At 34.2% G+C, this 24,990-nt stretch overlaps 1 protein-coding gene across 1 annotated transcript in view; it reads right to left on the bottom strand.

Moving 5' to 3' along the window:
- Positions 1-14,170, bottom strand: part of NCAM2 (neural cell adhesion molecule 2) — a 551,377-nt gene extending 537,207 nt beyond the window's left edge. Inside the window, exons 1-2 of the mRNA XM_057696426.1 lie at positions 13,989-14,170; positions 13,396-13,570 (exon numbers count right to left, since the gene is read on the bottom strand). Of these exons, the coding sequence (XP_057552409.1) occupies positions 13,396-13,570; positions 13,989-14,170 (357 nt within the window). The remainder of the gene's footprint in view (positions 1-13,395; positions 13,571-13,988) is intronic.
- Positions 14,171-24,990: the final 10,820 nt, after the last annotated feature.

Genomic DNA, 24,990 nt, shown 5'->3' with positions numbered 1-24,990 from the left:
CAGAGACAGGAGAGTACTAAAACCCTAGGACTGACCTGATACTCCAGAGTATTGGAGCAAAAGATCTGTGTTTCCCATGATTCAGGTGTGTGCCATGTTGGGGAGAACAATCTGGGGAGCAACAGCTTTATGTCATGTCCAAGAAGGCTGCCCAGATGGGTGGGGAAATCTCAGCCCAAAGAAGCTGCAGGTAACTACCAGATGCCTAGAGCAAAGGAAACTGTTCCAAGTGAGTGAACACCTTTATTAAAAACATGGAGATGCCTCCATCCAAAATGAGATACCTGCATAAAAATCTGGCATGACATAGTTAACTTTTGTTAAACAAAGTTTGTTTGTTGCTATTGTTTTTAACTAGGGAATTGTACCATGTTAGTATTTCTCAACTCTAGGTACACATTAGAATCCCCTGCAAAGCTTAGAACAAAACCAAACAAAACAAAACCACAAATAAACACCAAAACAACAAAAGGATGAAGTTAAGGCCTCAGCTCCATGAAGAAAAATTAGATACCTGCAAGAGAGAGTATCCAAAGCAGGAAACTTTTAAAAAACTTTTGCCAGATCCAGAGAATGTGAAGGCAATGACAGGAGGACTAGCCAGTTAGTTTTTGTGAAGGAGGAAGCAGAGGGGATGGTCAATGCAAAGAAGCTGAATGTAAAACTCTGTCAAGTCTGCCTACGTCACTCAGCAGTTTCTCACCATCAGTCAAGCTCTAGTCTCAAAGGGAGAAAGATTTTATGCTAAATCGAGTTCATAGTATTGATTATTATCTTGGAGTGAGCGTTCCATTTCCTCAACTGAGATGAACTAAGACGATTATAAGCCATATGTGTATCTATTATGAAAGAACAGAAAAGCCATGGAATCTATAGGAATTTCTGTGCAGGAGCAAGTCCGATTACATCCATGAATACTGCTTAAAGAAATGATAGGAGACAGGGTTGAGTAAGAGTTTGGGTCACCATTCATGAGACATGGAGATACAACTTACACATTTTATATCCATGATAACAAATAGCAGCATATTCACAAAAGGTTGGGCAAGTAAAAAAACTCCAGACAATTTTCATAATTTTCTGCTGCATCTTGATTTAAACCATTTGCTTTTTATTCATAAGAGGAGGATTGAATCAGTTATATTTAAGGGAAGCTACTCCCCCAAAGCATATTGGACAATTTGTCTCAATGTCATCCTATAAGGAGCAGCTCCCTGGACAGAGGTCTAATAAAATGAAACCTCATTTTTTTAAAGAGAGAAAAATAAACTGGTAGCTTTGGAATCAGATAGACAACCCTGAGTAATGATTCCCTCAATAATTAATGTCTCAGAGTTTCACTTTTCTGAACTTAAACTAATGGGAGGGGGGAGAGAGACAGAGACAGAGACAGAGAGAAAGAGAGAGACAGAGACAGAGAGAATACCAATATCTATCTCATAGGGCATTATCACAAGAGTTAAATTAGATAACATCTGTAAATTCTCAAAATCAAGATAAATTTTAAGTTCTGCCTTCACATAGAAGCTGACTGACAAGTTTTGTCCAGTTGAATTGAACAGTTCACCTTCTGGTGCAATTTAACATTTAGATAGGAATAGACCCCCATCTAATCCTAATGCAAGGAAAATAAGACACTTTAAATAAATGGATGTTGAATTCACCGGATGAGAATTGGGCTATAGACCATTTCATATTTTGTAAAAAGAATGGCAATGTTAAAAATGAAGTTATCCTCAAAACTAAATTGAACATGAATAATTTTCATGCATCAAAGAATTTACTTCCTGATCTTAAACCCATGATTCCCCATATCTAGGTCACAGTAATATACCTACTAGTTTTAATACCAATAGCAATTCCTTCCACTGTCCCCCAATTACTGAGGATACATCCTGCTTCTTTTCTTTTTTCCTAAACAAATAGAGTTGGGAAACTTTTAAAAATAATTTTTTTATTGAGTAATAACTGAGTAGTATACAGTATTATGTTAGCTTCAGATACACAACATAGCGATATGATAGCTTCGTACATTATGAAATGATCACTGCAGTAAGACCAATTAACACCCATCACCATACAAAGCTGCTGATATATTATTGACTGTGTTTGCTATGTGTACATTATATCCCCATGACATTTATTTTATACCTGGAAGAATGAAATAGGTGAAAGAGATTAAGAAGTGTAAACATCCTACTTTCCCCCCCAATTATCAGCAAAAGAAGCCACTGAATGCCAAAAGCTTTAAAAGGCTGCTTTTAAAATATAACTTATACTTACAAATCCCAAACTCCTTTCTTGAAACTTTGATGGGAAAAAAAATCCTGCTTAGAACTCAGCTGAATGACTTCCCCCCCTTGAAAGCTATTGATTAACTCACACAATATAGTATTCTTTTAATCTTGAAGGTTCCACTGAGATCACCATTTCTCTTTGCCTGGCTGAAGCAGCATTTTGAGAGTGGGTGGGAGTGAACATTGATTTTTGGAACTGGCAGCTGAGGTCAGCTTTTAATTTTTCTTACTTTGATCTTTTACTGTTAGAATATAATCCATAGCCTCAAGGGGCTGGGTTTGGGTAAGGGGGTTTGCAGAGACAAGATTCATCTTGTAAACTGCATGGCACTGGCTTATTTTATCAGTGAGTTGGGGGTTGCTCCATTGTGAATTGACAACAGGTTCATAAGAATGCATTTGGTTTTCAGTTTCCTCGGTTTAGTAGAAATAGGTTATTCAGTCATTATAGGGCGTATATTGGGTTATTATTTATTGGGGATGGAAAGATAAAGCAAAGTGAGAGCCTCAGGAAAGGTATACAGCTAAAATACCATGGAAGTTCCCCACTTGAAGATTTCAGTGCTGTTGGCACACACTTTAGAATCAGAAAACATAGAAGGAATTCTTGCTTATTTAGCTTTTCATTTATTTAGCCCTTCGAAGAATAACTTCTAGGTATTTACTACTTAACAGACACAGAGGGAAGAATTGAGGCCACCTTGAGGAATAAAGGAAAGCTCCTTCCAGGACAGTCTCAGAATAGTGGCTTCTTGATTCTTGTTCTTAATCTGTAAACTAGGGATAATAATTAGAGTTCTCATTTCTTAGGTTGATCGTGAGAATTCAATCAGATGATTCCTGTAACATGCTCTCTGTACTGCCAAGCATTCTAAGTAATAGGTGTCCATTCTGTTAGTGTTGCAGGAGATCTGAAATTGTTCTCTGAATGATCAGTGTGAGAGGGGCTTGCCAACCCTCACCCTCCACATGTCAATCTCTGTATGCTTTATGTGGGCACTAATATTTGAAAATAATATTTGGTCCATTAGACTTAACATTTTCGTAATTTGTCACTAAGATAAAATCTTGGCCCAAAGGTGAAGCAGCTTGTACCCTCTCAAAGCCATTATTATGAACTTTAGTGAGCATTGATTACATGGGATGATCAATGTAGATGGTGAGAAAGCTGAGCCAAATCTGTGTTGAATTCAGCTTCCTTTCAAAAATAAATCACAATTGGAATTTTTTACTTGTAATGCATGCCTTTCTTATAAAAGGATCTGCAAAAATGTGAGGGAAATCCATTTACTCAGTATTTCACAATCAATGAGAAATTTGTATAACTTGACCCACTTTTACACATGCATGCACACACACTTACATACCACTTGTCTCCACATTATCGTATGATTCAAGCAGAAAACTATATTTGTCAGATAGATGAGCTATGTAACAAATAGTCCCAAGTATCAATGGATTAACATCATTTGAGTTTATTTTTCAGTCCAGTATGGATGTTCTTGGTCATACAACTCTCCTGGGCCACCCTCCTTCAAGGGGTAAATTAAGAAAGAAAATCTGTTCCATTTTCTCAGTATTATGGCCACTTAGGAACTTGCCATCCTGCCATTGAAAATAAAGGGATAAAGTGGAATCATGTATGATGTTTTAGGTCCAGGAGTAGACATGTACTATGACACTTCTGCCCATATTACACTGCCTGTAACTCACCACTTGGCCCCATCTAGTTGATAAAGGCCTGATGAAATGGTGTCCTTCCATTTACTCAGGAGAAAATTAAAATAATCCAATCAAATTGTAGCATTGTCTTTAATCATGGAAGCCCACTACTGTGACTATATAGGGAATTTTATTTATTTTTAAAATTTTTAAGCTCTTTATTGGAATATAATTGCTTTACACTCTTGTACCAGCTTTTAAGGTACACCAAAGTGAGTGAGCTGTATTTATACATATATCCACTCCCTCCCACCCTCCCTGTCCTGGCCCTCTAAAGCATCATATTTAGGCAATTTTAAAAATGTACACTCTCGTTATTGTAAATAACTGAGATATTCTCTAAATGAACACCTCACATTTGCTTACAACGTACTTATAAAAGTAAGGGAAGGGGTAACTAGAATTTGTGATTATGAGTTTCCTTTGCCAGATGTTAATCTTAGACTTTAACAAGAAGTGGGCAGTTTGGATTTCCAAAGATAAATTGCTACATTTCCCTTTATTCATTATTTTTGGTAGAGTACACAAAATAATGATATTCTTTAAATAACTTCCCACCTACACTTAATCTTGAAAACAAGACTTGTATACCAGAACTCAGGTGTTTTCATATAACTAATATAATCTCATTTGGTTTTACTGAAATTGAAAAACTAATTACAACTGCATAGAAAACCTCTTTCCTTTCCTTTCCAGTCCTAACAAATTTGAATGAACATAACATGAAAGTTGTTATGCTGTGGTGATTCTTCTCCTGACATGGTGAATAAAATACATTTCATTGTGATCTGAGTAAAATTTCATGGAGTAAAGATTATTATATAATAAACACACACACAAATTTTGTTGTCTTTTTTAAGTTGTTATAGATTCCTATACCTGAGATAGTCCATAAAAAGGCAGTATGGAAACTTACTTACAATTTCACATTTATCTTAAAGTTGATTACTGATGAGCTCCTGGATATGTGAGGAAGGGTTATATGTATTTGCCATAAAAGATGATTTTGAATTTGTGTTAAAGAACCTCTCTCATCTCAACATCAAAATTAAAGCAATGACACTATGTAGCATCAGGTTATCTGTCTCAGACTCTACTTCACACGTAATATAATAATATCTATGCTTTTGAAAAGACTGCTGTCATGATAGAAAATTATTTGGGCGATGATGTTTGAATATTTAATCAAGTATTTGTCATATATACCAGACATACATCTGATAGCACTGTGATAGCATTGTGATGGCAGAGTCATTTCTGCCAAGGACTTTCATTAAAAAGCCCTTGGCAGAAATGAATTTAATACATTTTCCTTTAGATTCTCAGCTTTGTGTTAATCAGAGAAAAATTCTAACTTTCCTCAGCTAGTATGTCTGTTAATCTAAAGAAGTTAGAACACTTACTTTATGTTAGCACAGAAGTATGCATAATAAAGCACTGACATATAAATAACAATAAGTCCCTAATCATTACCACAATTTTATTTTAATAATATACCTTCCAAGAAGCTAGGAGTCACTGTTGTATCAGTGCAATATTTTCCTCTTTGTTTTCATGTAATTTTAAACTTAGTAAAACACTGCAGGGACAGTGCAAAGTTTTAGTGCCCAAAATCCTTCACCAAGACATCCCATTGAAGTTCACCAACTGTCCCAATAATCTAATCTCAATCATTCCTTGCAATGATCACCATGTTTCTTTGGTCTTCTTCATTCTGAAATAATTCTCAGGGCTTCTTTGATCTTCCTGATCTTAGATTTTTGAATAATATAGGCCAGTCATTTTGTAAAATCTTCCTCAGTTTGAGTTTGATATTTCCTCATGATGAGATTACGGTATATATTTTTTGGCAAGAACATCATAGAAGGAATGCTGTGTCCTCATTGCATGTCAATCTGTCACTTTCCTGGGGGTATTGAGTTTGATTACTTAGTGAAGGGTGTGTGCTAGCTTTATCTAGTGTAACATTGCTCTTTCCCCCTTTATAATTATTATACAAATTCTGCTGGAAAGTGCTTTGAGACTATGCAAATATCCTATCGCTCATCTAACTTTTACATACTAGTTTTAGCGTCCATTGATGTTTGAGTTAATTATTACTATGATGATTGACAAATGGAGGTTTACTATTTCAATCATTCCTTCTACACTTATTAGTTAACATTTGATTTTGAAGAACTTTCCTCTTTCTCCATTTATAATTAACTTGTCTATGTACATTGGTGTAGACTCATAGATTCCTATTCTATTCAAAAGGATGCAATTTATTACTATCAATGTTTTATTTTTTATTTTATATATATTTATTTATTTATTTATTGACTGTGTTGGGTCTTTGTTGCTGTGTGTGGGCTTTCTCTAGTTGCAGAGAACGGGGTCTACTGTTCTTTTCAGTGCACAGGCTTCTCATTGCAGTGGCTTCTCTTGTTGTGGAACACGGGCTCTAGGCATGCAGGCTTCAGTAGTTGTGGCTCGCAGGCTCTAGAGCACAGGTTCAGTAGTTGTGGCCCACGGGCTTAGTTGCTCCATGGCATGTGGGATCTTCCCGGACCAGGGCTCGAAACCGTGTCCCCTGCATTGTCAGGTGGATTCTTAACCACTGCGCCACCAGGGAAGCCCATTATCAATATGTTGATGCTCATATTACTATCGACTATAAAATGTTGATTACTATCAATATGTTGATACGTAACCTTTGAGGGTGAGTAGGATGGGGAGTTACTCACAAATGGTAAAATCAGGGGCAGTTCAATATAGATCGTACTGAATTTTAGGAAGACAATATCTCCTTGAATGAGTAACACCTGAAAAAATCATTTTGAAAAGTCTTTAATAGTGTGTACTTCCTATTTTACACTACTGCATTATTTATACTGGTAATCCCAGGGCTATCTTATTCTAACCATTCAAAAAGACTCAAGAATGAGATTCCAAAGATCAAAATTTGTGATTTCCTAAGGCAAAACTGCCATATACTTCTACTGTGTGGAATATGTCGGTAAAATGTGTTAAAATACACCTGATAATCTGTAGAGGGTCCTTAAAAGAGTAATATTCATACACCTGTCCCTATCACCAGATAATAAGTCCCCCTATACTCTGCTCACTCCACTTCATGTTGCATAGAATTTCACATGTGGGGATAATCATTTATAAAACTTCAGCCATGACACAGTTCTTCATAAACATATGACACAATGTGGCTTATAATCACCATAGTGCAAGAATGCTACCTCTTGACTTAGTCAAATTCTACATAAATGAAGTACTCTTTAGAACCAATCTGAACTTCCACTTTGATGAATTGAGATAATTACCAATAAATGACTACACCAAAATGAATTGCTGAGTATCCACAAAATGACATATAAAATATAGCTATGGAGAAGTAACTAAAATTAATCATTAAATGTGCATTTTAAGCTCTTTATTTTGCAGTCATTCATTTTGCCTATTGAATTTACTAAATCTCTTTAAAGAGATTTTCATACATACTCTTAAATACTTTCAAACTAAAATTTAATACTTGGCATCTTTGAATCACAGAGTTTCAGAGGCCATTTTAAGTAAATAATGAACTATTTATTAAGAAAACTGGGAAACTAAAGTTTATTTCTAAATTGTATAGCATTATACTTCAAAGTGGATACCAAATTGTTATATTGTTAATATATTTTATAATCAAAACTAGGGGTGAGTTAGAAATGTTTATTTTGCTATGGTTATTTTTATTATAATAATTAAACAGATTAGAGATATTTGTTTTAAAGAACTTCTCTTTTTGGATAGATTCTTTAGCAGAGAAAGGAAAATTTATGTTGCAAATGTGGTCATGGACATTCCATCAATTGTTTACTATAAAGAGCATCTCACAAAAAAAATAACAAGCATCTTGGGAGAAGTAAAGACAATTTGGAAAGAGTTGTAGAATTTGAGGGAGAAAGTAGCACACAGTGATAACCCTGACCTTGTCCAAGAATAAGGTTAGTATCAGAAAAGTTTCATTTTTATCTATATCCTCAAATTAGTTTTGAAAATAATTCAGTGGATATTAAAGTGTGAAATTTAAGGGGGTGACATATAAAGATTTGCAAATGTAAACTGGGTTGTTTTTAATTCCACATGTAGAGATAATCAGTTACACACTCTTTGACTGGAGAATATTCTACATCTATTATAATCACAGAAGGAAACCTTCCAAGAGCTTAATCTGAAGGAATATCTTCTACTCTAATTTATATTAGGATAATTTCTACCTGTATTTTAGGAAATGGAATCTTTATAAAGTTACTGTGTTATCATGTTATTGTGTTACAATATGTGAATTAGACAAAATATTTGTTAATATTCATCGTTGATGGATACAGAGGAAAGTTTATTACACATACACAGTGCACATATATGCAGTGTACTAGTGTTTTAATTTTCTATATATTTTCGCTGTATAAAATGTTTTGTACATATTCAACATGTACAGTTTTATGATTTTTATGTATTACTCCTTTTTATTTTCTGATACTAAGGCTAAAATTACTTAAAATGTGTTACAATATTAAGGTTAACTTATATTGTGGTGAAGAAAATGGTTGATATTTTACATCATAATCTCCTTCTCGGCATACTTGGTTCAATCAATGGGGAATCCCATCCTTCCATGCTAAAAATCTGTGTATGTTGTTAATAGCTTACTAAACTTATTACTGTTAAATCTGCATGTATATTCCATTGTATGGAACTCCTTCAAGAATACTGAAATTTACCCACTGTTCTTCTCTAGTTTGAGCTATTTTTAAATTATATCTAAAAGAAATGCATTACCTCCTACAATGTTTCCCACAATCAGCGCTTAATATTTCAGTCCAACCTCCATTTGCTGCCTATTTCTTCAACAGTTACCATATTTACTACTTCCAATTTGCCCTTTCTCTCCAATATATCTTTTCTGGAGTGATTGCAATTCAACTAATCTTCAAACCTCCAGTACTTTACCTTGAATTTTAATAGCTTAAATATTTTATTTGCTTAAAAATAATTGATGTTTGTAAGAATTCTCAACAAAGCAAATCCCCAGCTTGTCCAAAGGAATTCTCACAGATATTACTTTTTAAAAAGTGTCTTGTCTAATATATATATTAATTTACACAAAAAATTAGTAATGACCATTATAATAATGTGCCCAGCATATAACTGGCATTCAATAAATATGTGTCATGTAGACAAGTATAGATTAGGCTCTACTTTTTAAAACTTTCATTTTTAGTTTCTAACACACTAGGTAAATTGACATAGATATATTTGTATCTATAATGTGTACTGATGTATATTGATATAGTATTTTTATCTCCGCTCTAAGATGGAGAAATTGCAGTTGGAGGGTTGGGTAAAGATTAGTCATACAGCTGGCAAAATTATCTGGACTTATAACCTATGGACTTCCATCACATCAGTTCCTTTCATAATATTTATCTTCTCATTCAGAAGCCCCATATTTAGAAAAGAAAACCTGAGTAAAATAGGAATTAATTTTTTATCCCTTGAGTGTTTTAACACTACATAAGTATACTCATGAAAATAAGACCCTGAGAAAGGATTTTATACATTCAAAATTAAATACAAAAGAAGTCCATATGTTAAAAACAAACCCCTGTTTTCTGAGAAAAGGATGCAGTATTGTATGCTAAGAAGCTTAGAACTCAATTTATAAAATGAATCACAGAAGTAAATCCTAGGGAAGTTACCTCTGTTACTTTCAAGTGTGCCCTTGAAACAATGTATTTATGAAGTATGTTTTGTTTTTAGCTTTAACCACATCCAGTTGAATCCCATCTGATACGGATTTTGAGTTCCTTTTTATCTTTACAAATAAATCAGTGATGTGAAGAGAACTCTTGATCATAGGAGGAAAATATTTTCACAGCTGCCTGCCTTTCAGTAATTAACACTTGCTTCTCAATATACAAAATACTGGGCTCACACATGTACATGTTTATAAAATATTTCTTAGGTTAACAATAAATATAATTTTCCTAACACATTACATCCCAGATTGGTATACTTTATATTAATTCACATGGTGTGGAAAGCAAAGAACACATCTCCCAAAACAACTACAGGTCATCCTTGACTTACAATGAGGTTATCTCCCAATAAAACCCATTGTAAATTGGAAAGATCCTAAATCAAAAATGCATTTAATACAGCTAATCTACCAAACATCATATCTTAGCCTAGCCTGCCTTAAATGTGCTCAGAACACTTACATTAGCCTACAGGTAGGCAAAATCATCTAATCATCTAATACAAAGCCTATTTTATAATAAAGCATTGAATATCTCAGGTAATTTATTGAATACTGTACTGAAAGTAAAAAAAAAAAAAAAAGAATAGTGATATGGGTACAGAATGGTTGTAAGTGTATATATAGGTTGTTTACCCTTGAAATCCCATGACTGACTGGGAGCCATGGCTCTGTGACCCCACCCAGGATCGAGAGAGTATCTTACTGCAGATTGCTAGCCTGGGAAAAGATCAAAATTTGAAATTCGAAACATAGTTTCTGCTGGATGTGTATAGCTTTCACATATGGCAAGGCTGAAAAATCATTAAGTCCAACTATCTTAAGTTGGCAACCTAGTGCTTGCTGTAGACTAGTATATTTACATCAAGAATGAAAAATAAACTGGAAAAAAATACATGCACTGAGAGAAGAGTCATTTGATGTAAGGAAGATTTAATGATTTTTCCTCCATTGGAGTATTAAAGAATAAAATCAATTTAGGGAAATAATAGCTAAACTCTGAGGCAGAGATATATATTTTAAGGGCCAACTCTGAAAAATAGAATGTTAAGCTATTAAAAAGGCTTTAAAACATCTTTGTATCATATTTTACCTTGAAATAGCAAAATGTAAAGTCTTTGGTGCTCAAGTGTTTGCCCAAAGGATGGATGAATTGTCACTACAAAAAACAAACAAACAAACAAACAAACAAAAAACCATTCTTAGGAATATAGCTTTTACACCTAATTATTATTGTCTTTTAGCTGATGAGGAATTTCAGATTTTTTTTCTCCAACTCTGACTCTAATTTCTCATGCTTAAACTTCCACTGCCTGAAGGATTCCTGAGCTTTCAGGTTCAGCTCTTCTCCACCTCCTGTCTCAGGGTCTCTGACTACGAAACTCACTAGGTTAGAGGTCAGGAGGCTTGGTTGACTCCTCAGTGTAGTGAGTCAGCTCTGAGATGTGGAGGTCAGCATGCTTGCCCTCTGCCTCATATGGCCCAAAGAGATTCTGGATCTCCTTATGTCAGTCTAACATCTGCAGTTGCTGTTTTACCTTGTGTTCCAATTTGCATGTTAATTTTTAGGAATAGAGCAAGTGAAATAGTAGGGGCATAGTTTTGTTAAAATTAAATGCATAACATACCATTAAATGATAATCTTTTTTTTTTTTTAAGGTGGTAATTTAGCATGTTTCAGTACATTGCTGAATGGATACTTGCAAAATGACATACACATGTCGGTAAAGAAAGAAGTTACACATCCCCACTAAAATTCAGTGCAAAACAATACCTAAAAGCCCTGAAAAGTATGTTTTTTGGCACTATATATATAACAAACCAGCTCCTAATACACCAAGTTCAGATGTCTGAGTATCCAATATTCTTGATATGAGATGCAATTATGTTTAGACGTAAGTCTTGTTAAAAGCATTCTGTAGAAACCAAATAGTCAGCTTTTAGAATAACCCCATGTAAGTGGAAATTCTGTAGCTCTGTGTGTGTGTGTGTGTGTGTGTGTGTGTGTGTGTGTGTGTGTGTGTGTGTGTGTGTGTGCGCGTGTGTGTGTGTGTCTGGAAAGTATTCCCTGGAAAGGCTTCCCCAGGCAGATGGTTTGCCACCAATTAAAATGAGGGGCAGTGATGGGAAGTGAGACTCAGGGAGGCCACAAACCTATTTGGGGCTGCAACACGCATTTGTTCTGTCTCAGGAAAAATCAAGAACTAAAATTGTGAGAGGCAAGGAGCTCATGGGAGGAAGAGACCCGTTAGAGCTGAAATAAGGTTGGAGTCCAGCTATGGGTCCCAAAGCAATGTTAAATGCCTTCTCAAAATGTCACCCACTCCATATCCATTATACCAACATATTCTAGGAGTTTAGGTTTTTGTCCTAAATAAGCTCTATCCCTGTCTCTTGAAAAGTTTGTTGCCCTCGGGTGAGTACCTAGCTTTTCTCCTGAGGCCTCTTAGCGGCCCAGCCTAGGCCCAGACTTGCTGGCCTTGACAGACAAAGTAGAGAGCTCACCCAAGGAGTCTAATCCAAAGGGTGACTGTGGGTGTGCGTTTCCTGAGGAGTGTGGGGCAGTGTCTCAGCCCTCACCTTTGTCTATAAAGCAATATCTCCCAATCTTGATATAGTCTTTCAGTGGTAGGGACCAGATGCCTGTATCCTTTTAAAACTTCCATGATTTCACTCTGCAGTCCCATGAGAACCACTGTATCAGATGGGAATTTCTCAAAGGACAAAGACTATATTTTTCCTCTATTCAACTAGTATTTGTTGAGCATCTTCAATGGGCCAGGAACTGTTAGGGGATGGCTGTAGGATGGTAAGAGGGGCATGATCTCATGAAACTTTCACTGGGGGAGTTAGACACTACACAAATAATTATAGTTAATTAAATATTTACAACTGATTGAAGAATTACAAAAGAAAGGCAAACTTCTATATCCCAGGCCCTTGGCCTAGCATCCTACATATGAATAACAAATATTTGTCAAATGTCTGCTACTCTGTGAGTTATCTGCATTGACATTAAATGCCTGAGTATATTCTGGTAAGATCTCCTAGGCAAGAAAAATTCTCAGAGAAGTTTGGGGAAGCCTGGTTTAGGCAAAATCTAACAGGCCTCCTTATGGGAGGATTTCTTCAGACTTTAACCTGCTGATGTGCCCTGGGACACTCTAGCAGCCACCTAGTGTGCACGGCGTGTCACAGGTGCTCGCACTCTGCAGCGTCCCCAGGAGCCTAATCATCTGGGGACACTCTCTTGGAAACACTTTTCTGAGGGTTTTCAGGTGGAACGTCAATGCTTCCTTTCCATTGCCAGCAGTGGGACCCTACAGAGTCTGGTGCTGACCTGGGTTTTTTTTTTTTTTTTTTTTTTTTCTGGTAACACAATCCTGCCCCATGTTCAAGGAACATTCTCTACGGCACCCAGATACAAGGGGAACGTTGCTCCCATGGAGGGTTGCATGGGACGTACTTATACCAAAAAATTATTTGTGTTTATCTAAAATTCAAATGTAACTGGACATCCTGTATTTTTCATTTCCTAAATCTGCTAGCCGCACTTTGGTGCCAGCCTGTTCTGCCTACCATGAGTTCTGCCCCTGGAGTGCTGGGCTTTGAATACAAGGGGCCAAGGAGGCCGCCCTGCAGGTGCCATCCTGACCGAGCCAGGAGAAGCTCAGTCCAGCTGCTGTGCAGATGTGCAGGACAAACCTTGCCAGGAGGCACTCCTGCTGCTGCCCTACTTGGCCAGGGTCCACTGCTGGGGAGCAGGTCAATTTCACACTTCTTATTTCAAAACCAGGAAAGAGATGAGTTCTGTCAGTAAATTTCTGTGGTGCGGAATAGACTGGAGCAGTGATTCTTAACCAGGAGCAATTTTGTCTGGAAATATTTCTGTTCATCACAACCGGGGGTAGGGGGCAGTGTTACTGGCATCTAGTGGGCCAAGGCCAGGATAAACATCCTACGACGCAGAGTAGCCCTTGCACCCAAGAATGACCCAGTCCAAGACAGCAACAGCGCCGACGTTCAGAAACCATAATCTCAGCCGTTTTGAGTTTGGTATTGCTCTCATTTTATAGCTGATCCTTACACAGGTTTAGCGACTGGCCTTTCCTCTTCTGTAGTATAAAGCAGATCATCCTGGTTAGGTAAGGAGTCTTCGGGTCAGTTGGTACCAGGCTGTGTCCTCCATTAAGGTGTCTGGAATGTATTCTTTTCCAGTTCCTGAAGCCACTCGCACTCCTTTGGCTTCTGGCCTTCTTCCGCCATCTTGAAAGGCAACGATGTTGCAGCCCTTTGACTCTTCTTCCTTAATCACATCTCCCTCTGATAAATGATAATCTTTAATGGGGGCCATCTGTGTTAGATTTAATTAGCAATCAATTTAGAAAAAAAGGAAATGATTGATAAAATCTTTTAACAAATTCCTTTTCCTCATGTTAATGAGGTAACACCACAAAATTCAGAGGTTCAAACAAGATATATTATGACAACACTTCCTCCCATCTCAGTGAGGGGTGGTTTGAAATTCCCACCTCAGACCCTAACCACTCAGTTTTTCCACACTACTGAACCAAATCCTATCATCCTTTCATGTTTTTTTTTTTTTTAAGAGATATTTTAAGTGCATGCAAGGAGAGCTAACTAGCTAGCTAGATATTTGTATTTTTGTATAAAATGATTACCATACAGAGTAATCTTAATTTTAGCATTTTCCTCTAGCAATATTTTCAGAACTGATTTCTTCGAATTTTCTCTTCATTTCCCTCTGTCTTTTCTGGGGCTGTATGCAGTCTATGCGAAATAGTCACTACTTTGTCTTGACTTTTCCTGAGGTGTTCATGTGTCATTTCAAAATTTATGAATAAACTTAACACTCCACAATGGGGTTTTCCTGATTTAAAGGGTATTTGTTATTCTAAGAAATAAACTATTTGAGAAGATAAAATATCTGCCCACAATGCACTTTGCAATCCCACCAGCAGCAAATGGCAGCCACTCTTATTCCCCATCCTGCTGACATAATGTTATCCAATGCTGGCATCTTTGCCCATCTGATAGGGGGAAAATCATACCTCAGTGATTTTTTTCTCACTGTTTTATATGTTATCAGAAGGCCTAACATCTTTTCTTCTGTCTCAAAGCTGCTTGTATCTACTTTTCCTTGTGCTCTTTACTTACTCTCTTGCTTGTTCTTCTATTGTGCTGTTTATTTTCTTCAAAATAGCTTTTTATAATTATATATTTAGCCAAGTTATGTGCTGCAAATATCTTTCCCTATTCAATAAAATGTCTTTCTAGTGGTGGTTTGTTTTCTTAGAGGATTTTTTAAAATTTTGGTGGAGTCAAAAATTTGCACGTAGAAATACACGTCTATTTTCAGTGTCACATAATTTGGTTATAGTTAGGAAGGTCCATTCACTAATTGTTGGTAAAGCAATCTTCACTTGGTTTCTCCTGTCATTCTCATGAATCTATTTTCTGTCTTTAAAGTTGTTTTCCGTTTGGAATGAATATGGATTCAAGTTTATTTTTTTTGCACCCGATAACTGTCATTGACTTATCAAATCTACTTCCTGACCCTCTACCGTATACTAAATTTTTATAACATTTAAGTGCATTCCGTTGTTTCACATTTACTTGTCTGCCTTCTCACTATCACATTTTTCTAATAATTTTTGGTATGGAAATATTCATATTTTGTTAATGATTTTATGTCATTATAAATGGATGTTACCTAATATCTATAATAATAGTATGAGTGGTATATATTACTCTATATATTTTCTTAATCAAATAGCAAAAGATTTTGCATTCCTGAAGATGGAAAAACTAGTCCTTGTTAGTTTTTACTGTTAACATGTTGCTGGTTTATGTTTGCTAATAGGTGGTATTTTTGTTTGTATGTTAATCAGTTAGTTTATTGTTTTTCTTTTTTTGCATCATCTTTGAAGAAATAGGGCATTATGATATGCAAGCTTTAAAAAAATCTTTCTCTTTGTTTTCGGGAACAATTTTAATATGTCTGGAAACTTCTGTCCCTTAAAATTTAAATTCCCCATTGTACTATCTGGACTTTGGAGTTTTTGAGGGTTTTTGGACACATTTCTCTTTTTTTTCAATGAACTATTTACTCATTCAGTGCTTTTATAAGCACTAGGAGTATTTACAGTAATGTATGGTCACACTAAATTGTCTTCTTCATTCAGGACATCAAATTTATGTTCATAGTTTTGAGCAAAGTTGACCTCAAATTCATCTTTATAGTTCTGAGCAAAGTTATTCCTAAGTTTCTTTAAATATCCAATATACCAATGGCTATTTTCCCATTATAATTGTATATATATGTCATATATTCTTCCTTATTTCTGATTACTATAGCTGCTTATTTTATTTTATTTTTTCTCATTTTATTGAGGCATAGCTGACATAAAGCATGATGATATGACTTACGTGCATCATGAAATGAATACCACAGTAAGTTCAGTGAATAGCCATCACCTCATATAGATACAAAAAACAAAGAGAAAAAAATTTTCTTGTCCTTATAATAAGAACTCTTGGGATTTATTTAATATTTTATTCAGAGAATTGGCTTTAAGATCAATAACCAAGTGTTATAGTATTTTACTGCTAATAGATTAATTTTTGTTATTTAATTTTTATTCCATCTTCTTTCCTTATTGTGTGCTCTTTCCCTACCTTTTGAACTATATGCTGAAAATGTTAATTTTTATTTTTAATTTAATATAAAAATTCAGAATTATCAGTTAGGCTCATGATAATTACTTCAGTTACATCCCAGGTGAAATTGGAGTTTGAATTGCTTCTGACCCCAGGAGTTGTTTGAAGAAGAGTTTTGTTGATGTTGTTGTCTTGTTTTTTAATTTTCATGTGTAGCATCCTTTTTTTAATATCTGATTTATTATCTATGTATAGTTTTATTATTCTATTGAGATTGTAGAATGTTTATTGAAGCTTTTTTTGTGGGGAAGTAGATAATCATTGTTCGAATGTTCCATATGCAAGATAATCATTGTTTAAATTCTGCATGTAGAAAAGAATGTTGAATCCTTGCTTTCAAAAAATGCAATACAATATATCGGAATTAGATTTATGTGCTGTTAAGTATCAGTATATTCTTCCCTATCTAACTTGATTTGACTTAAAATGATGGGAGTGTATTAAAGTGTTTGTTCTTAGGATCTATCTTCAACTATTTTTCTTTGTGGTCCCATGTGGTGGTTGTTATGGATGCAGATGCTATGACATTTTGATGCTTAACGTAGGCATTTGTACAATACTTTGATATAAATTTTAAGCGTATGAGTAAAACATTATTTTTAAAAACTGTTGTTTTTCAGTTATTCGGAATAGTTCCCAGAACCACCCCCACCATCTCCACCAAATGTAGAAGGTATTGTATTCTTTATTTTTTGGTAATAAGCTGGATGCATAGTGATATGTCATTATGAATTCAAAAGTGGATTAACACACCATTTGATATCGTATGTTGAATGGTCATTTGGTTTTGCTATTTGTGATTTTTTTCATACTTTTTTTGTTTATATACTGGCTTGGGTTTAATTTTGTAATCAATTTGCACATTTTTAATAGTAGAGATAGTAATCTTTTATTTGATATCCAAGTTTCAAACATTCTTTCTATTTATTTTTGTATCCCAACTTTTATCCTAACTTTTGTCTTATAAAATTTTTAAATTTTATATAGCCAAGTATGATTTCTTTATCTTTTATAGCTTTTAGGTTTCCTGTGTTGATTAGAAAAGTGAAGCCTTACATAACATGTATGATTTCCCTAATTTGTCTCTAACAAATTGGACCTCTATTTTCATGATAAACCCAAAAATTTAAAACTAAGCTAACCATTTTATTTTTGCCCCTTCAAGAGTACTTGGTCTATTCATGGCCTTTTGTTGTTGTTGTTCCACATAAATTTTAAAATTATCTTATCAAGTACTATGATGACGCATGTGTGACCTCTGTTAAATTGATTTTTATAGTTTTTAAGAATGTGCTATATCTTGCTATTGACTTAGGTTCTCTTTTAATATATATGCACTCTTAATATATTTTGTTTCTATTCTAAATTGTCTCTTAAAACTATTAAAGTAGAACCTTGAACATCGCCTTTTAAAAAATAATGATTCTAATTGTGTTTGAGAAGAATATGAACTCTCAAATTGTTGCATACAATGTTCTAATTATATTTGTTAGATCATTTCTAATTGTGTTCTAATTGCGTTGTTATTATTATATGTATTTTATTAGTTTTTTAAACTCTTTAATCAGAAAATGCTAAGTTTTTTTTTCCATTTTCATATTTATGTCAAATTTTCACTTTTGTATTTTGGAGTCATGTGATCCGTTGCATTAGAAACTTTGTACTTATTAATCACCATTAATTGAATGTACTCATTATTTTTTACACTATACTTATAATATCATTTTCCCGCAAAGTTAATTGCTTTGTGTTATTAATTAAGCCAAAGTAGATTCCGTTTTGTTATTATTTTTCTGGCATGCATTTTCTACCCTTTGTGTTTCAATATTTATTTCCTTATAACATAGGGAGTTCTTTATACACAGTGTATAGCTGGATTTTGTTTCTTTATGCAGCCTCATTATATTAATCTTTTAGTTAGAAATTTAATCCGTGTAATATATTGTGAATTCTGACCCATATTGATTACTGCTAACATCTAATTACATGTTTTCTCTTTGTCTGACTTTTTCAGTCTCATTTTTGCCCACTTTTTCTTTTCATTCTTTCTTATACATTGACTGAGTTTTATCATCCCCAACATTTCCTTCCCCCTTTCCTTTTCTGCTGGATTGCTGGTTCCCTGCTTATTTTATAAGATATTATTAACATTTATAAAATTACTTTACATAATTACATCTCAAGCAATATAAGGACCTTATCGCTCTCTTCCAACATAGGTAGTAATTTTTGCCAGGATTCTTATAGGGTATCTTATTTCCTTTGCCTTCATAGTAAAGCTTGGAACTAGCTGGTGGGGAGAGCATAGTTTGTTGGGAGGCACAGCAATTTGTTGTAATTGATTTAGCAGACAGCTACATTTTCAGGATCTCTTCCCCAACCTATTTGCTCAACTGCAAGTGCTGGCAAGCTCCAGTTCTCCAGCAGATGAGGCAGAGAGGAATCAGCTGTCCCTAATTCCCTCATTCCTCTAAGATAATCACACCTACGCCTACATTACAGATCTTTGCAGATCATGACTTCTCCATAATCTACTGCTTAATTCTCTCCCCCTGCTTATTCAGAAATACTTAAATATTTCCTTAATGCTAAAGGTAAAAGAAGAGATAAAGCATATATATGGGGGTTGGGGACAGCCAAAAGATTTTGGTTCAAAATCTATCCAGAAACTTTTCTATTTCAATGATATCTTTAAATAATTTGCCTTAGATCTGTATATTATAAACATTATAATTTATTTATTAAGAGCACTTATCAAGTAGAACTAGCTTAAATTCTACCTCCACTATTTACTTTCTGTTTGACCTTGGCATTTCTTTCCTATCTCTTAGTTCCTTCTGTAAAATGGAGCTAAGTGTCAACCTCAAAGGACTGTTACTCAATAAGATATTCAGAACACTGAGCAGGAGGTGTGACACCAAGGAGAGTTTGACAACTTATAGATACTGTCATTCTTTAGTTTTTCTGTTTGTAACTTCATTAATTTGCACATTTTAAAAATTGCATCCTAACCATTGTTTCTCTACTCTTGATTTTATTATTTGTTTTATTTTCTTGAGCTACGTACCTTCATTATACCATTTAAAATTTTTTACTTTAAGGATAAGAGTTTTCCTTTTGACACAGATTTGATTACAACTCTAATTTTTGATTGGTAATATTTCACTCTGCTGTTTTTTTTAAACAGAATTTTTAGAGCAATTTTAGGTTCACAGCAAAATTGAGCAGAAGGTAGATTTCCCACATACCCCCTGCCTCCGCATAGGCATAGTCTCCCCCCACAGTACTGTTTCCCATCAGGATGGTATATTTGTGGCAACTGATGAATCTACATTTACAGGTCATTATCACCCAAAGTCCATAGTTTACATTAGAATTTACTCTTGGTATTGTATACTCTATTTTTTTCAGTTATCCATAGTTGTGGTTTGCGTACCATGTTACAGGAAGATTATTTAGTATTATATATATGTAATTTATTAATGTTTACCAATTCCACTTTAAAGCTATAATCATGAATATAGTTAAGAATTCAGCTCTCAGATTCATAGTAGCTTTATTTATTATAATATAGGCCGGAACACCAACTAAATCTCCAGTCATTCTGGACTGGTTTGAGAAAGATAATTTAAAATATCAATTAAAATAATAACATATTACTCATTAATGTGAGTAATTACAATATATATTCAAACTTTTATTAGTGTTGTGATATTTTTATATTAATTTTATGCAAAACAAAATATTTGAGTATTTGCATATACATATGCATGTGTGTGTATATGCACGTGTGTATATATGCATGTGTGTATGTGTATGCACGTGTGTGTGTATGTGTCTGCGTGTGTGTATAATATTGAAAAGGAGCCAATTGAAAGCTGGGAATGGAGAATGCAGAGGTAGCCACTTTGTTTTCCACAAGCATTCTAAAGTTGCCCTGTGGGCACCTCTGAAGGATTATTGGACTATATGGAAGAAGAAAATCACTATTTTACTAAGTATTTGCAAAAAAATGATAAATATTCATGATATAGTGTCCCAATTTAAAACAGTAAGTAGAAATAAGAAAAAGAAACATTTAAAAGATACAGCAATAATTGTTTTTAGGGAATCATACATTATTATATTCACAGTTTTTAGAAATTTTTGTAAGTGAATATGCCCAGCTGATAGAGTCCTCTCTTCAACCCAAACTGTGGAGGAAAATTGATTTGAACTCTGAGTTCTGTAGATCTTTTATGAAAGACCATAGGCTGTAATAGAGTGCCTCCGTATTCATGCTTGCATATGTTGTTAATATTTGGCTCAAGATACAGAAAATCCTAGAATATAATATATATCTTTTTCAAGCAAAAATGGTGTATTTCTACATTAAGAAAAGCATTTTAGCTAAACTTATTCTTTAAATCATAATGTACATAATAACACACATAACATGTAAGCACAGTGTATAACACATCATAATGGAAATATTGTACAAGAGTAAAATTTACATGGGTGTCTGCAACTAAGGGAAATTTATCTATAGCTTTCTTTCGGGAAAATAAACTGATGCTGTTTTTCAGTGTAAACAGCTAACTTGCTAACCGTCAAATGAATTCCATAAGAAAAACTTTGTTCTTTTTCTGGCAAAAAGAATAGATTATTAGGAATTACAGTATTAATGGACATAGACACCTTGAACTTATGTCTTATGAGAAAATTGGAAAGCATAAAAATGACAAATAGCTATCTTGTGTTGAATATTCCTTCTGCCACAAATTGAGCTTAATTTGACTCTTTCTGGATATACTAATCAAATGCTGTTTGCTGCTACACAGCAGTTTGATATAAAAGGCATGTAGGACATTCCAAAAAGTGTCAGTTCATTTTTCCCATAATTTATTGTGTGCTTAGCACCATATCTGACAAACAATTAAGCAACTAAATGATAAGTGAATGTGTGATAATGAATGAATGAATGAACAAAAGAAGAATATTTAATATGTTTAGAATATATATTATGATCATTTGATATAGCATTATTTCTCAAATCCCATGGAAGGTATACGAAAAGCTTATTAATTTATCTTCTCTCTCTTTTTCTCTCATATATACGTGTGTGCAAAACCACTTACCTCCGTACACAATCTTACACAATCCTCAATAATACAAATATTTGACTGCAGAACTTCAAGAAGGATTGCCACATCCAAATTCCTCCCTCCCTCAGACTGAAGCATTTCTTGGAGACCCTGGGGGAGCTAACTGGGAGGACTGGAAGAACTAATGTCACTTTAATTTCTAAATCTCTAAACTCTCCTAGAGTTCATCACCCTTATCGCTCATTGGACTCTTCAACTATATACAGCTTCATGTTGGTATGAATTGTTTTATTTCTATGAGCCATATGTCCTCTAAAAGGGAAAATAAACCTACTTGCAAGGAATGTACCACCATTTTTCACTTAATTTGATTGTTCAGAAGTCTTGCAAATGAAACAAAAGCTATTATACTTCCTAAATCAAAGGCAGGACCAAGTCAGCCCAAATCTCATTATAGAATTATGAAATTCTCATCATATCTGCTATAGTTATGTACCTTTTCCTGACATGCCCATGGCACATAAACTTCTTCAAGAACTCTCTGATCTTGTGTGAAAATGTGTCTTGAACTATTTAGCACAGTGGAGAGATGTATCTCAGCTCAGGTCTAAGCTTTTATCTTCCTCTTTGAAATCCAAAAGCACCCCAATTGCAGTTTTTTAAATAACTCCTTTGAACAACAAAATATGGTTGCAACCTATTTAGGTTTATTTGTGCTGTTGTTAGTTTTTTCACTTGTATTTAATGTGTGCGTGTTTCATTTTATTTCATTAATATTACTGTGTGCTGTCAAGAAGTGTCAAGTGATATACCATATCCGTGCCAATCTATCTTTCTAAAATATTAAAAATATGAATTCTAAAACACATCTGGCCCCAAAGATTTTGAGTAAAGGACTGAAAATCTGTAATATTTATTGAGTGCCTACCTTGTGCCATGCTTTCTCAAAATAGTGCGTATATAAGCAATTGATAAAAAAATAAAGCAAATAAAAAACTGTGATAAATTGGACTGTTTCCTGCATGGCAAATTTGAACTTCCCCTACAGAAAATAGAAAAGAAATTTTCAGATTCAGTAGTTTAATAAGTGTTATAACAATAAAAGCATTCTTCTAAATAATTCAGGTTATCTAGAGTATATTTCTGTAGAGCAGAGAAAATATACGGGGAGAAAAATAATCCATAGAGTGTTTTCTACATCTTGTATGTGTTCTTATATTGGTAATTCATTTTGAGGGTTGGCGCAGTTTGTTAATATTTAGCATACTTAACTCAGTTCTTTGCACAATGATTTGAAAGTACATGTTTGAGAAGTAAATTTAAATGACAGTTTAAATTAAAACCAAATTAGAAAATATTTGAAGAGATACACACAGTAAAAATAATTGTATAATGCCTATTAAATAGAGAATATTTTAAAAGATTCTTTTTCCCATAGCTAAAATGTAAATGTTCAGATTCATATAACTCAATCCAATGACATTTAAATCCATTGCATCTTTAGCTTACCAGTTTTTTGTCAGTATATCCAAACCTTCAATATTTATTGTCTCAGTATTTATACCCTTTTCATTCTTTGTGATGCACGTGCCATCTTTGAGAATGGGGGAGACAGGGGGAGGTGGAGGAAGAGATAGAGATAGATGGAGAGAGAGAGATTAGTTTCACTATCTTAATAAATATGGTCTTTACTTTTGATATAAAATTGAATTATATGATTGACTTCCCAAAGTCAATGAAAAGACTTTGGTGTGAATACAGAGGCAATTTGTTTCTGATTCTTCCTGCTTCTCCTCCTTTAAACATACAGAATAATTTGAAGAAACAGGAAACCAAAGCCTTATAAACTGAGCTGCATTTTCAGCAAAACTAGAAAGCAGAGATTATCCTTATAATAAACATTACATGTAAGTCATGACACAGCAGCTCAGAATAGCAGGGTCCTGTGAAAAGACAGAAATAGTGACCAAAGCAGAAAGGAAGAAGATGAAGGGTCAGGAACCTTCTCAGTGGCATAACTCAAAAAAAGCCAGCAAAAACATATTCCCAGAAGGAAAGTGCCTCACCCAAAGGGGGAACTGCTGTGAAGAGGGCAGAGATCAACCAGAGTAGGAACACTGGGAAAAGTAGAGATAAAAGGCTCATAAAGTACCCAGGTACCTGAAGGGAGGAAAATCCAGAATATACTAGATAATCTATCCATCCTTAAAAATAGGCATTGTCTGTGCTTTGGAATCAGTAGCCAGTGAGGTCATGGGTAACTCAGGGCTATTCTTAGAAGCCATCCTTAATCAAATGAGGTGTGGAGAGAGAGAGGAAGTGGGACTACATAGAGCTACCTTAATCTATTGAAACTGTTGAACAGAGTAGCAGCAGAGAGGGAAGCATTAATTTGCAAATCGTGAAGTCTACGTAATCCCTTCTAACTCCGCGTTTCCAAACATCCTACAAATAAGAGGACAAGTAAAATCCAAGCAATTGAAACATGCATCTTTCAAAAGGAATTGTCACATCATCCATATAAAGGTACTACAAAATATTTGGGGTGGGGAATTGTCAAACATTCCCCCATGCGAAACAACAATAAAAACAAAACCACAAGCAGGAGAGAAGTTAGAGGATTTGGCCTTAGGTAGAGGAGAATTAGAAAATACTGAAGTAGAACTTGAGAGTGATATGGAACTTTCACCTGCAGTGTAGGAATATGAATGAACAGGAGCAAATAAAATAGGATTGCTGGGTGATAGGAAAGGTCCACTTGAGTTTTATGGCTATTAAGTGGAAATGAGATCAACTGGCCTGTCTTGTGCTAAAAGTACATTTTTCTTAAGTCAAGTGATTGAGTCAAACAATTGCATAATATTTTCTGTAAAAGAAATCATGTTTGGACTATGAAATGAAACAAAGCTGAAATTTTTAGACCATTTGATAGTTATCATTTATAGTTAGATAAAAGACAACAAAATAAAACTATTATTTTCAAGACAATTTTATTATTAAACCTTCAAAACATAAAACCTCATCATCCTGAAAAACAAATAGTAATTAGGACAAATTATATTTTTAGTATAAACTATAGTTTGAGGAAACGTAAAACAGAAAAAAATATTAAGATAAATTAGAGTAAACTAAAAGTAATTTTATAACTGTGATAAAAATACAAAGAGAATTCTTTATGTAATAAAATAACTATCTTTTAAGAAATATTTTCATTGCTGTAAATGTAAAATATTAAGATAATGTTACCAAAAAGAATAATGTCTCACTCTTTTTACTAACTTGTGAAAAATCTGAAGTTGTTCTTTATTGATTGGCATAAAGAATTACTTAAATAGAAAATGATTTCTTT

Source organism: Hippopotamus amphibius, chromosome 10 (genome assembly GCF_030028045.1).
Source record: "Hippopotamus amphibius kiboko isolate mHipAmp2 chromosome 10, mHipAmp2.hap2, whole genome shotgun sequence".
NCBI classification, from domain to species: Eukaryota; Metazoa; Chordata; class Mammalia; order Artiodactyla; family Hippopotamidae; genus Hippopotamus; species Hippopotamus amphibius.
Note: the sequence above shows the minus strand (reverse complement) of the source record. Positions and strands in the feature narration are given on the sequence as shown.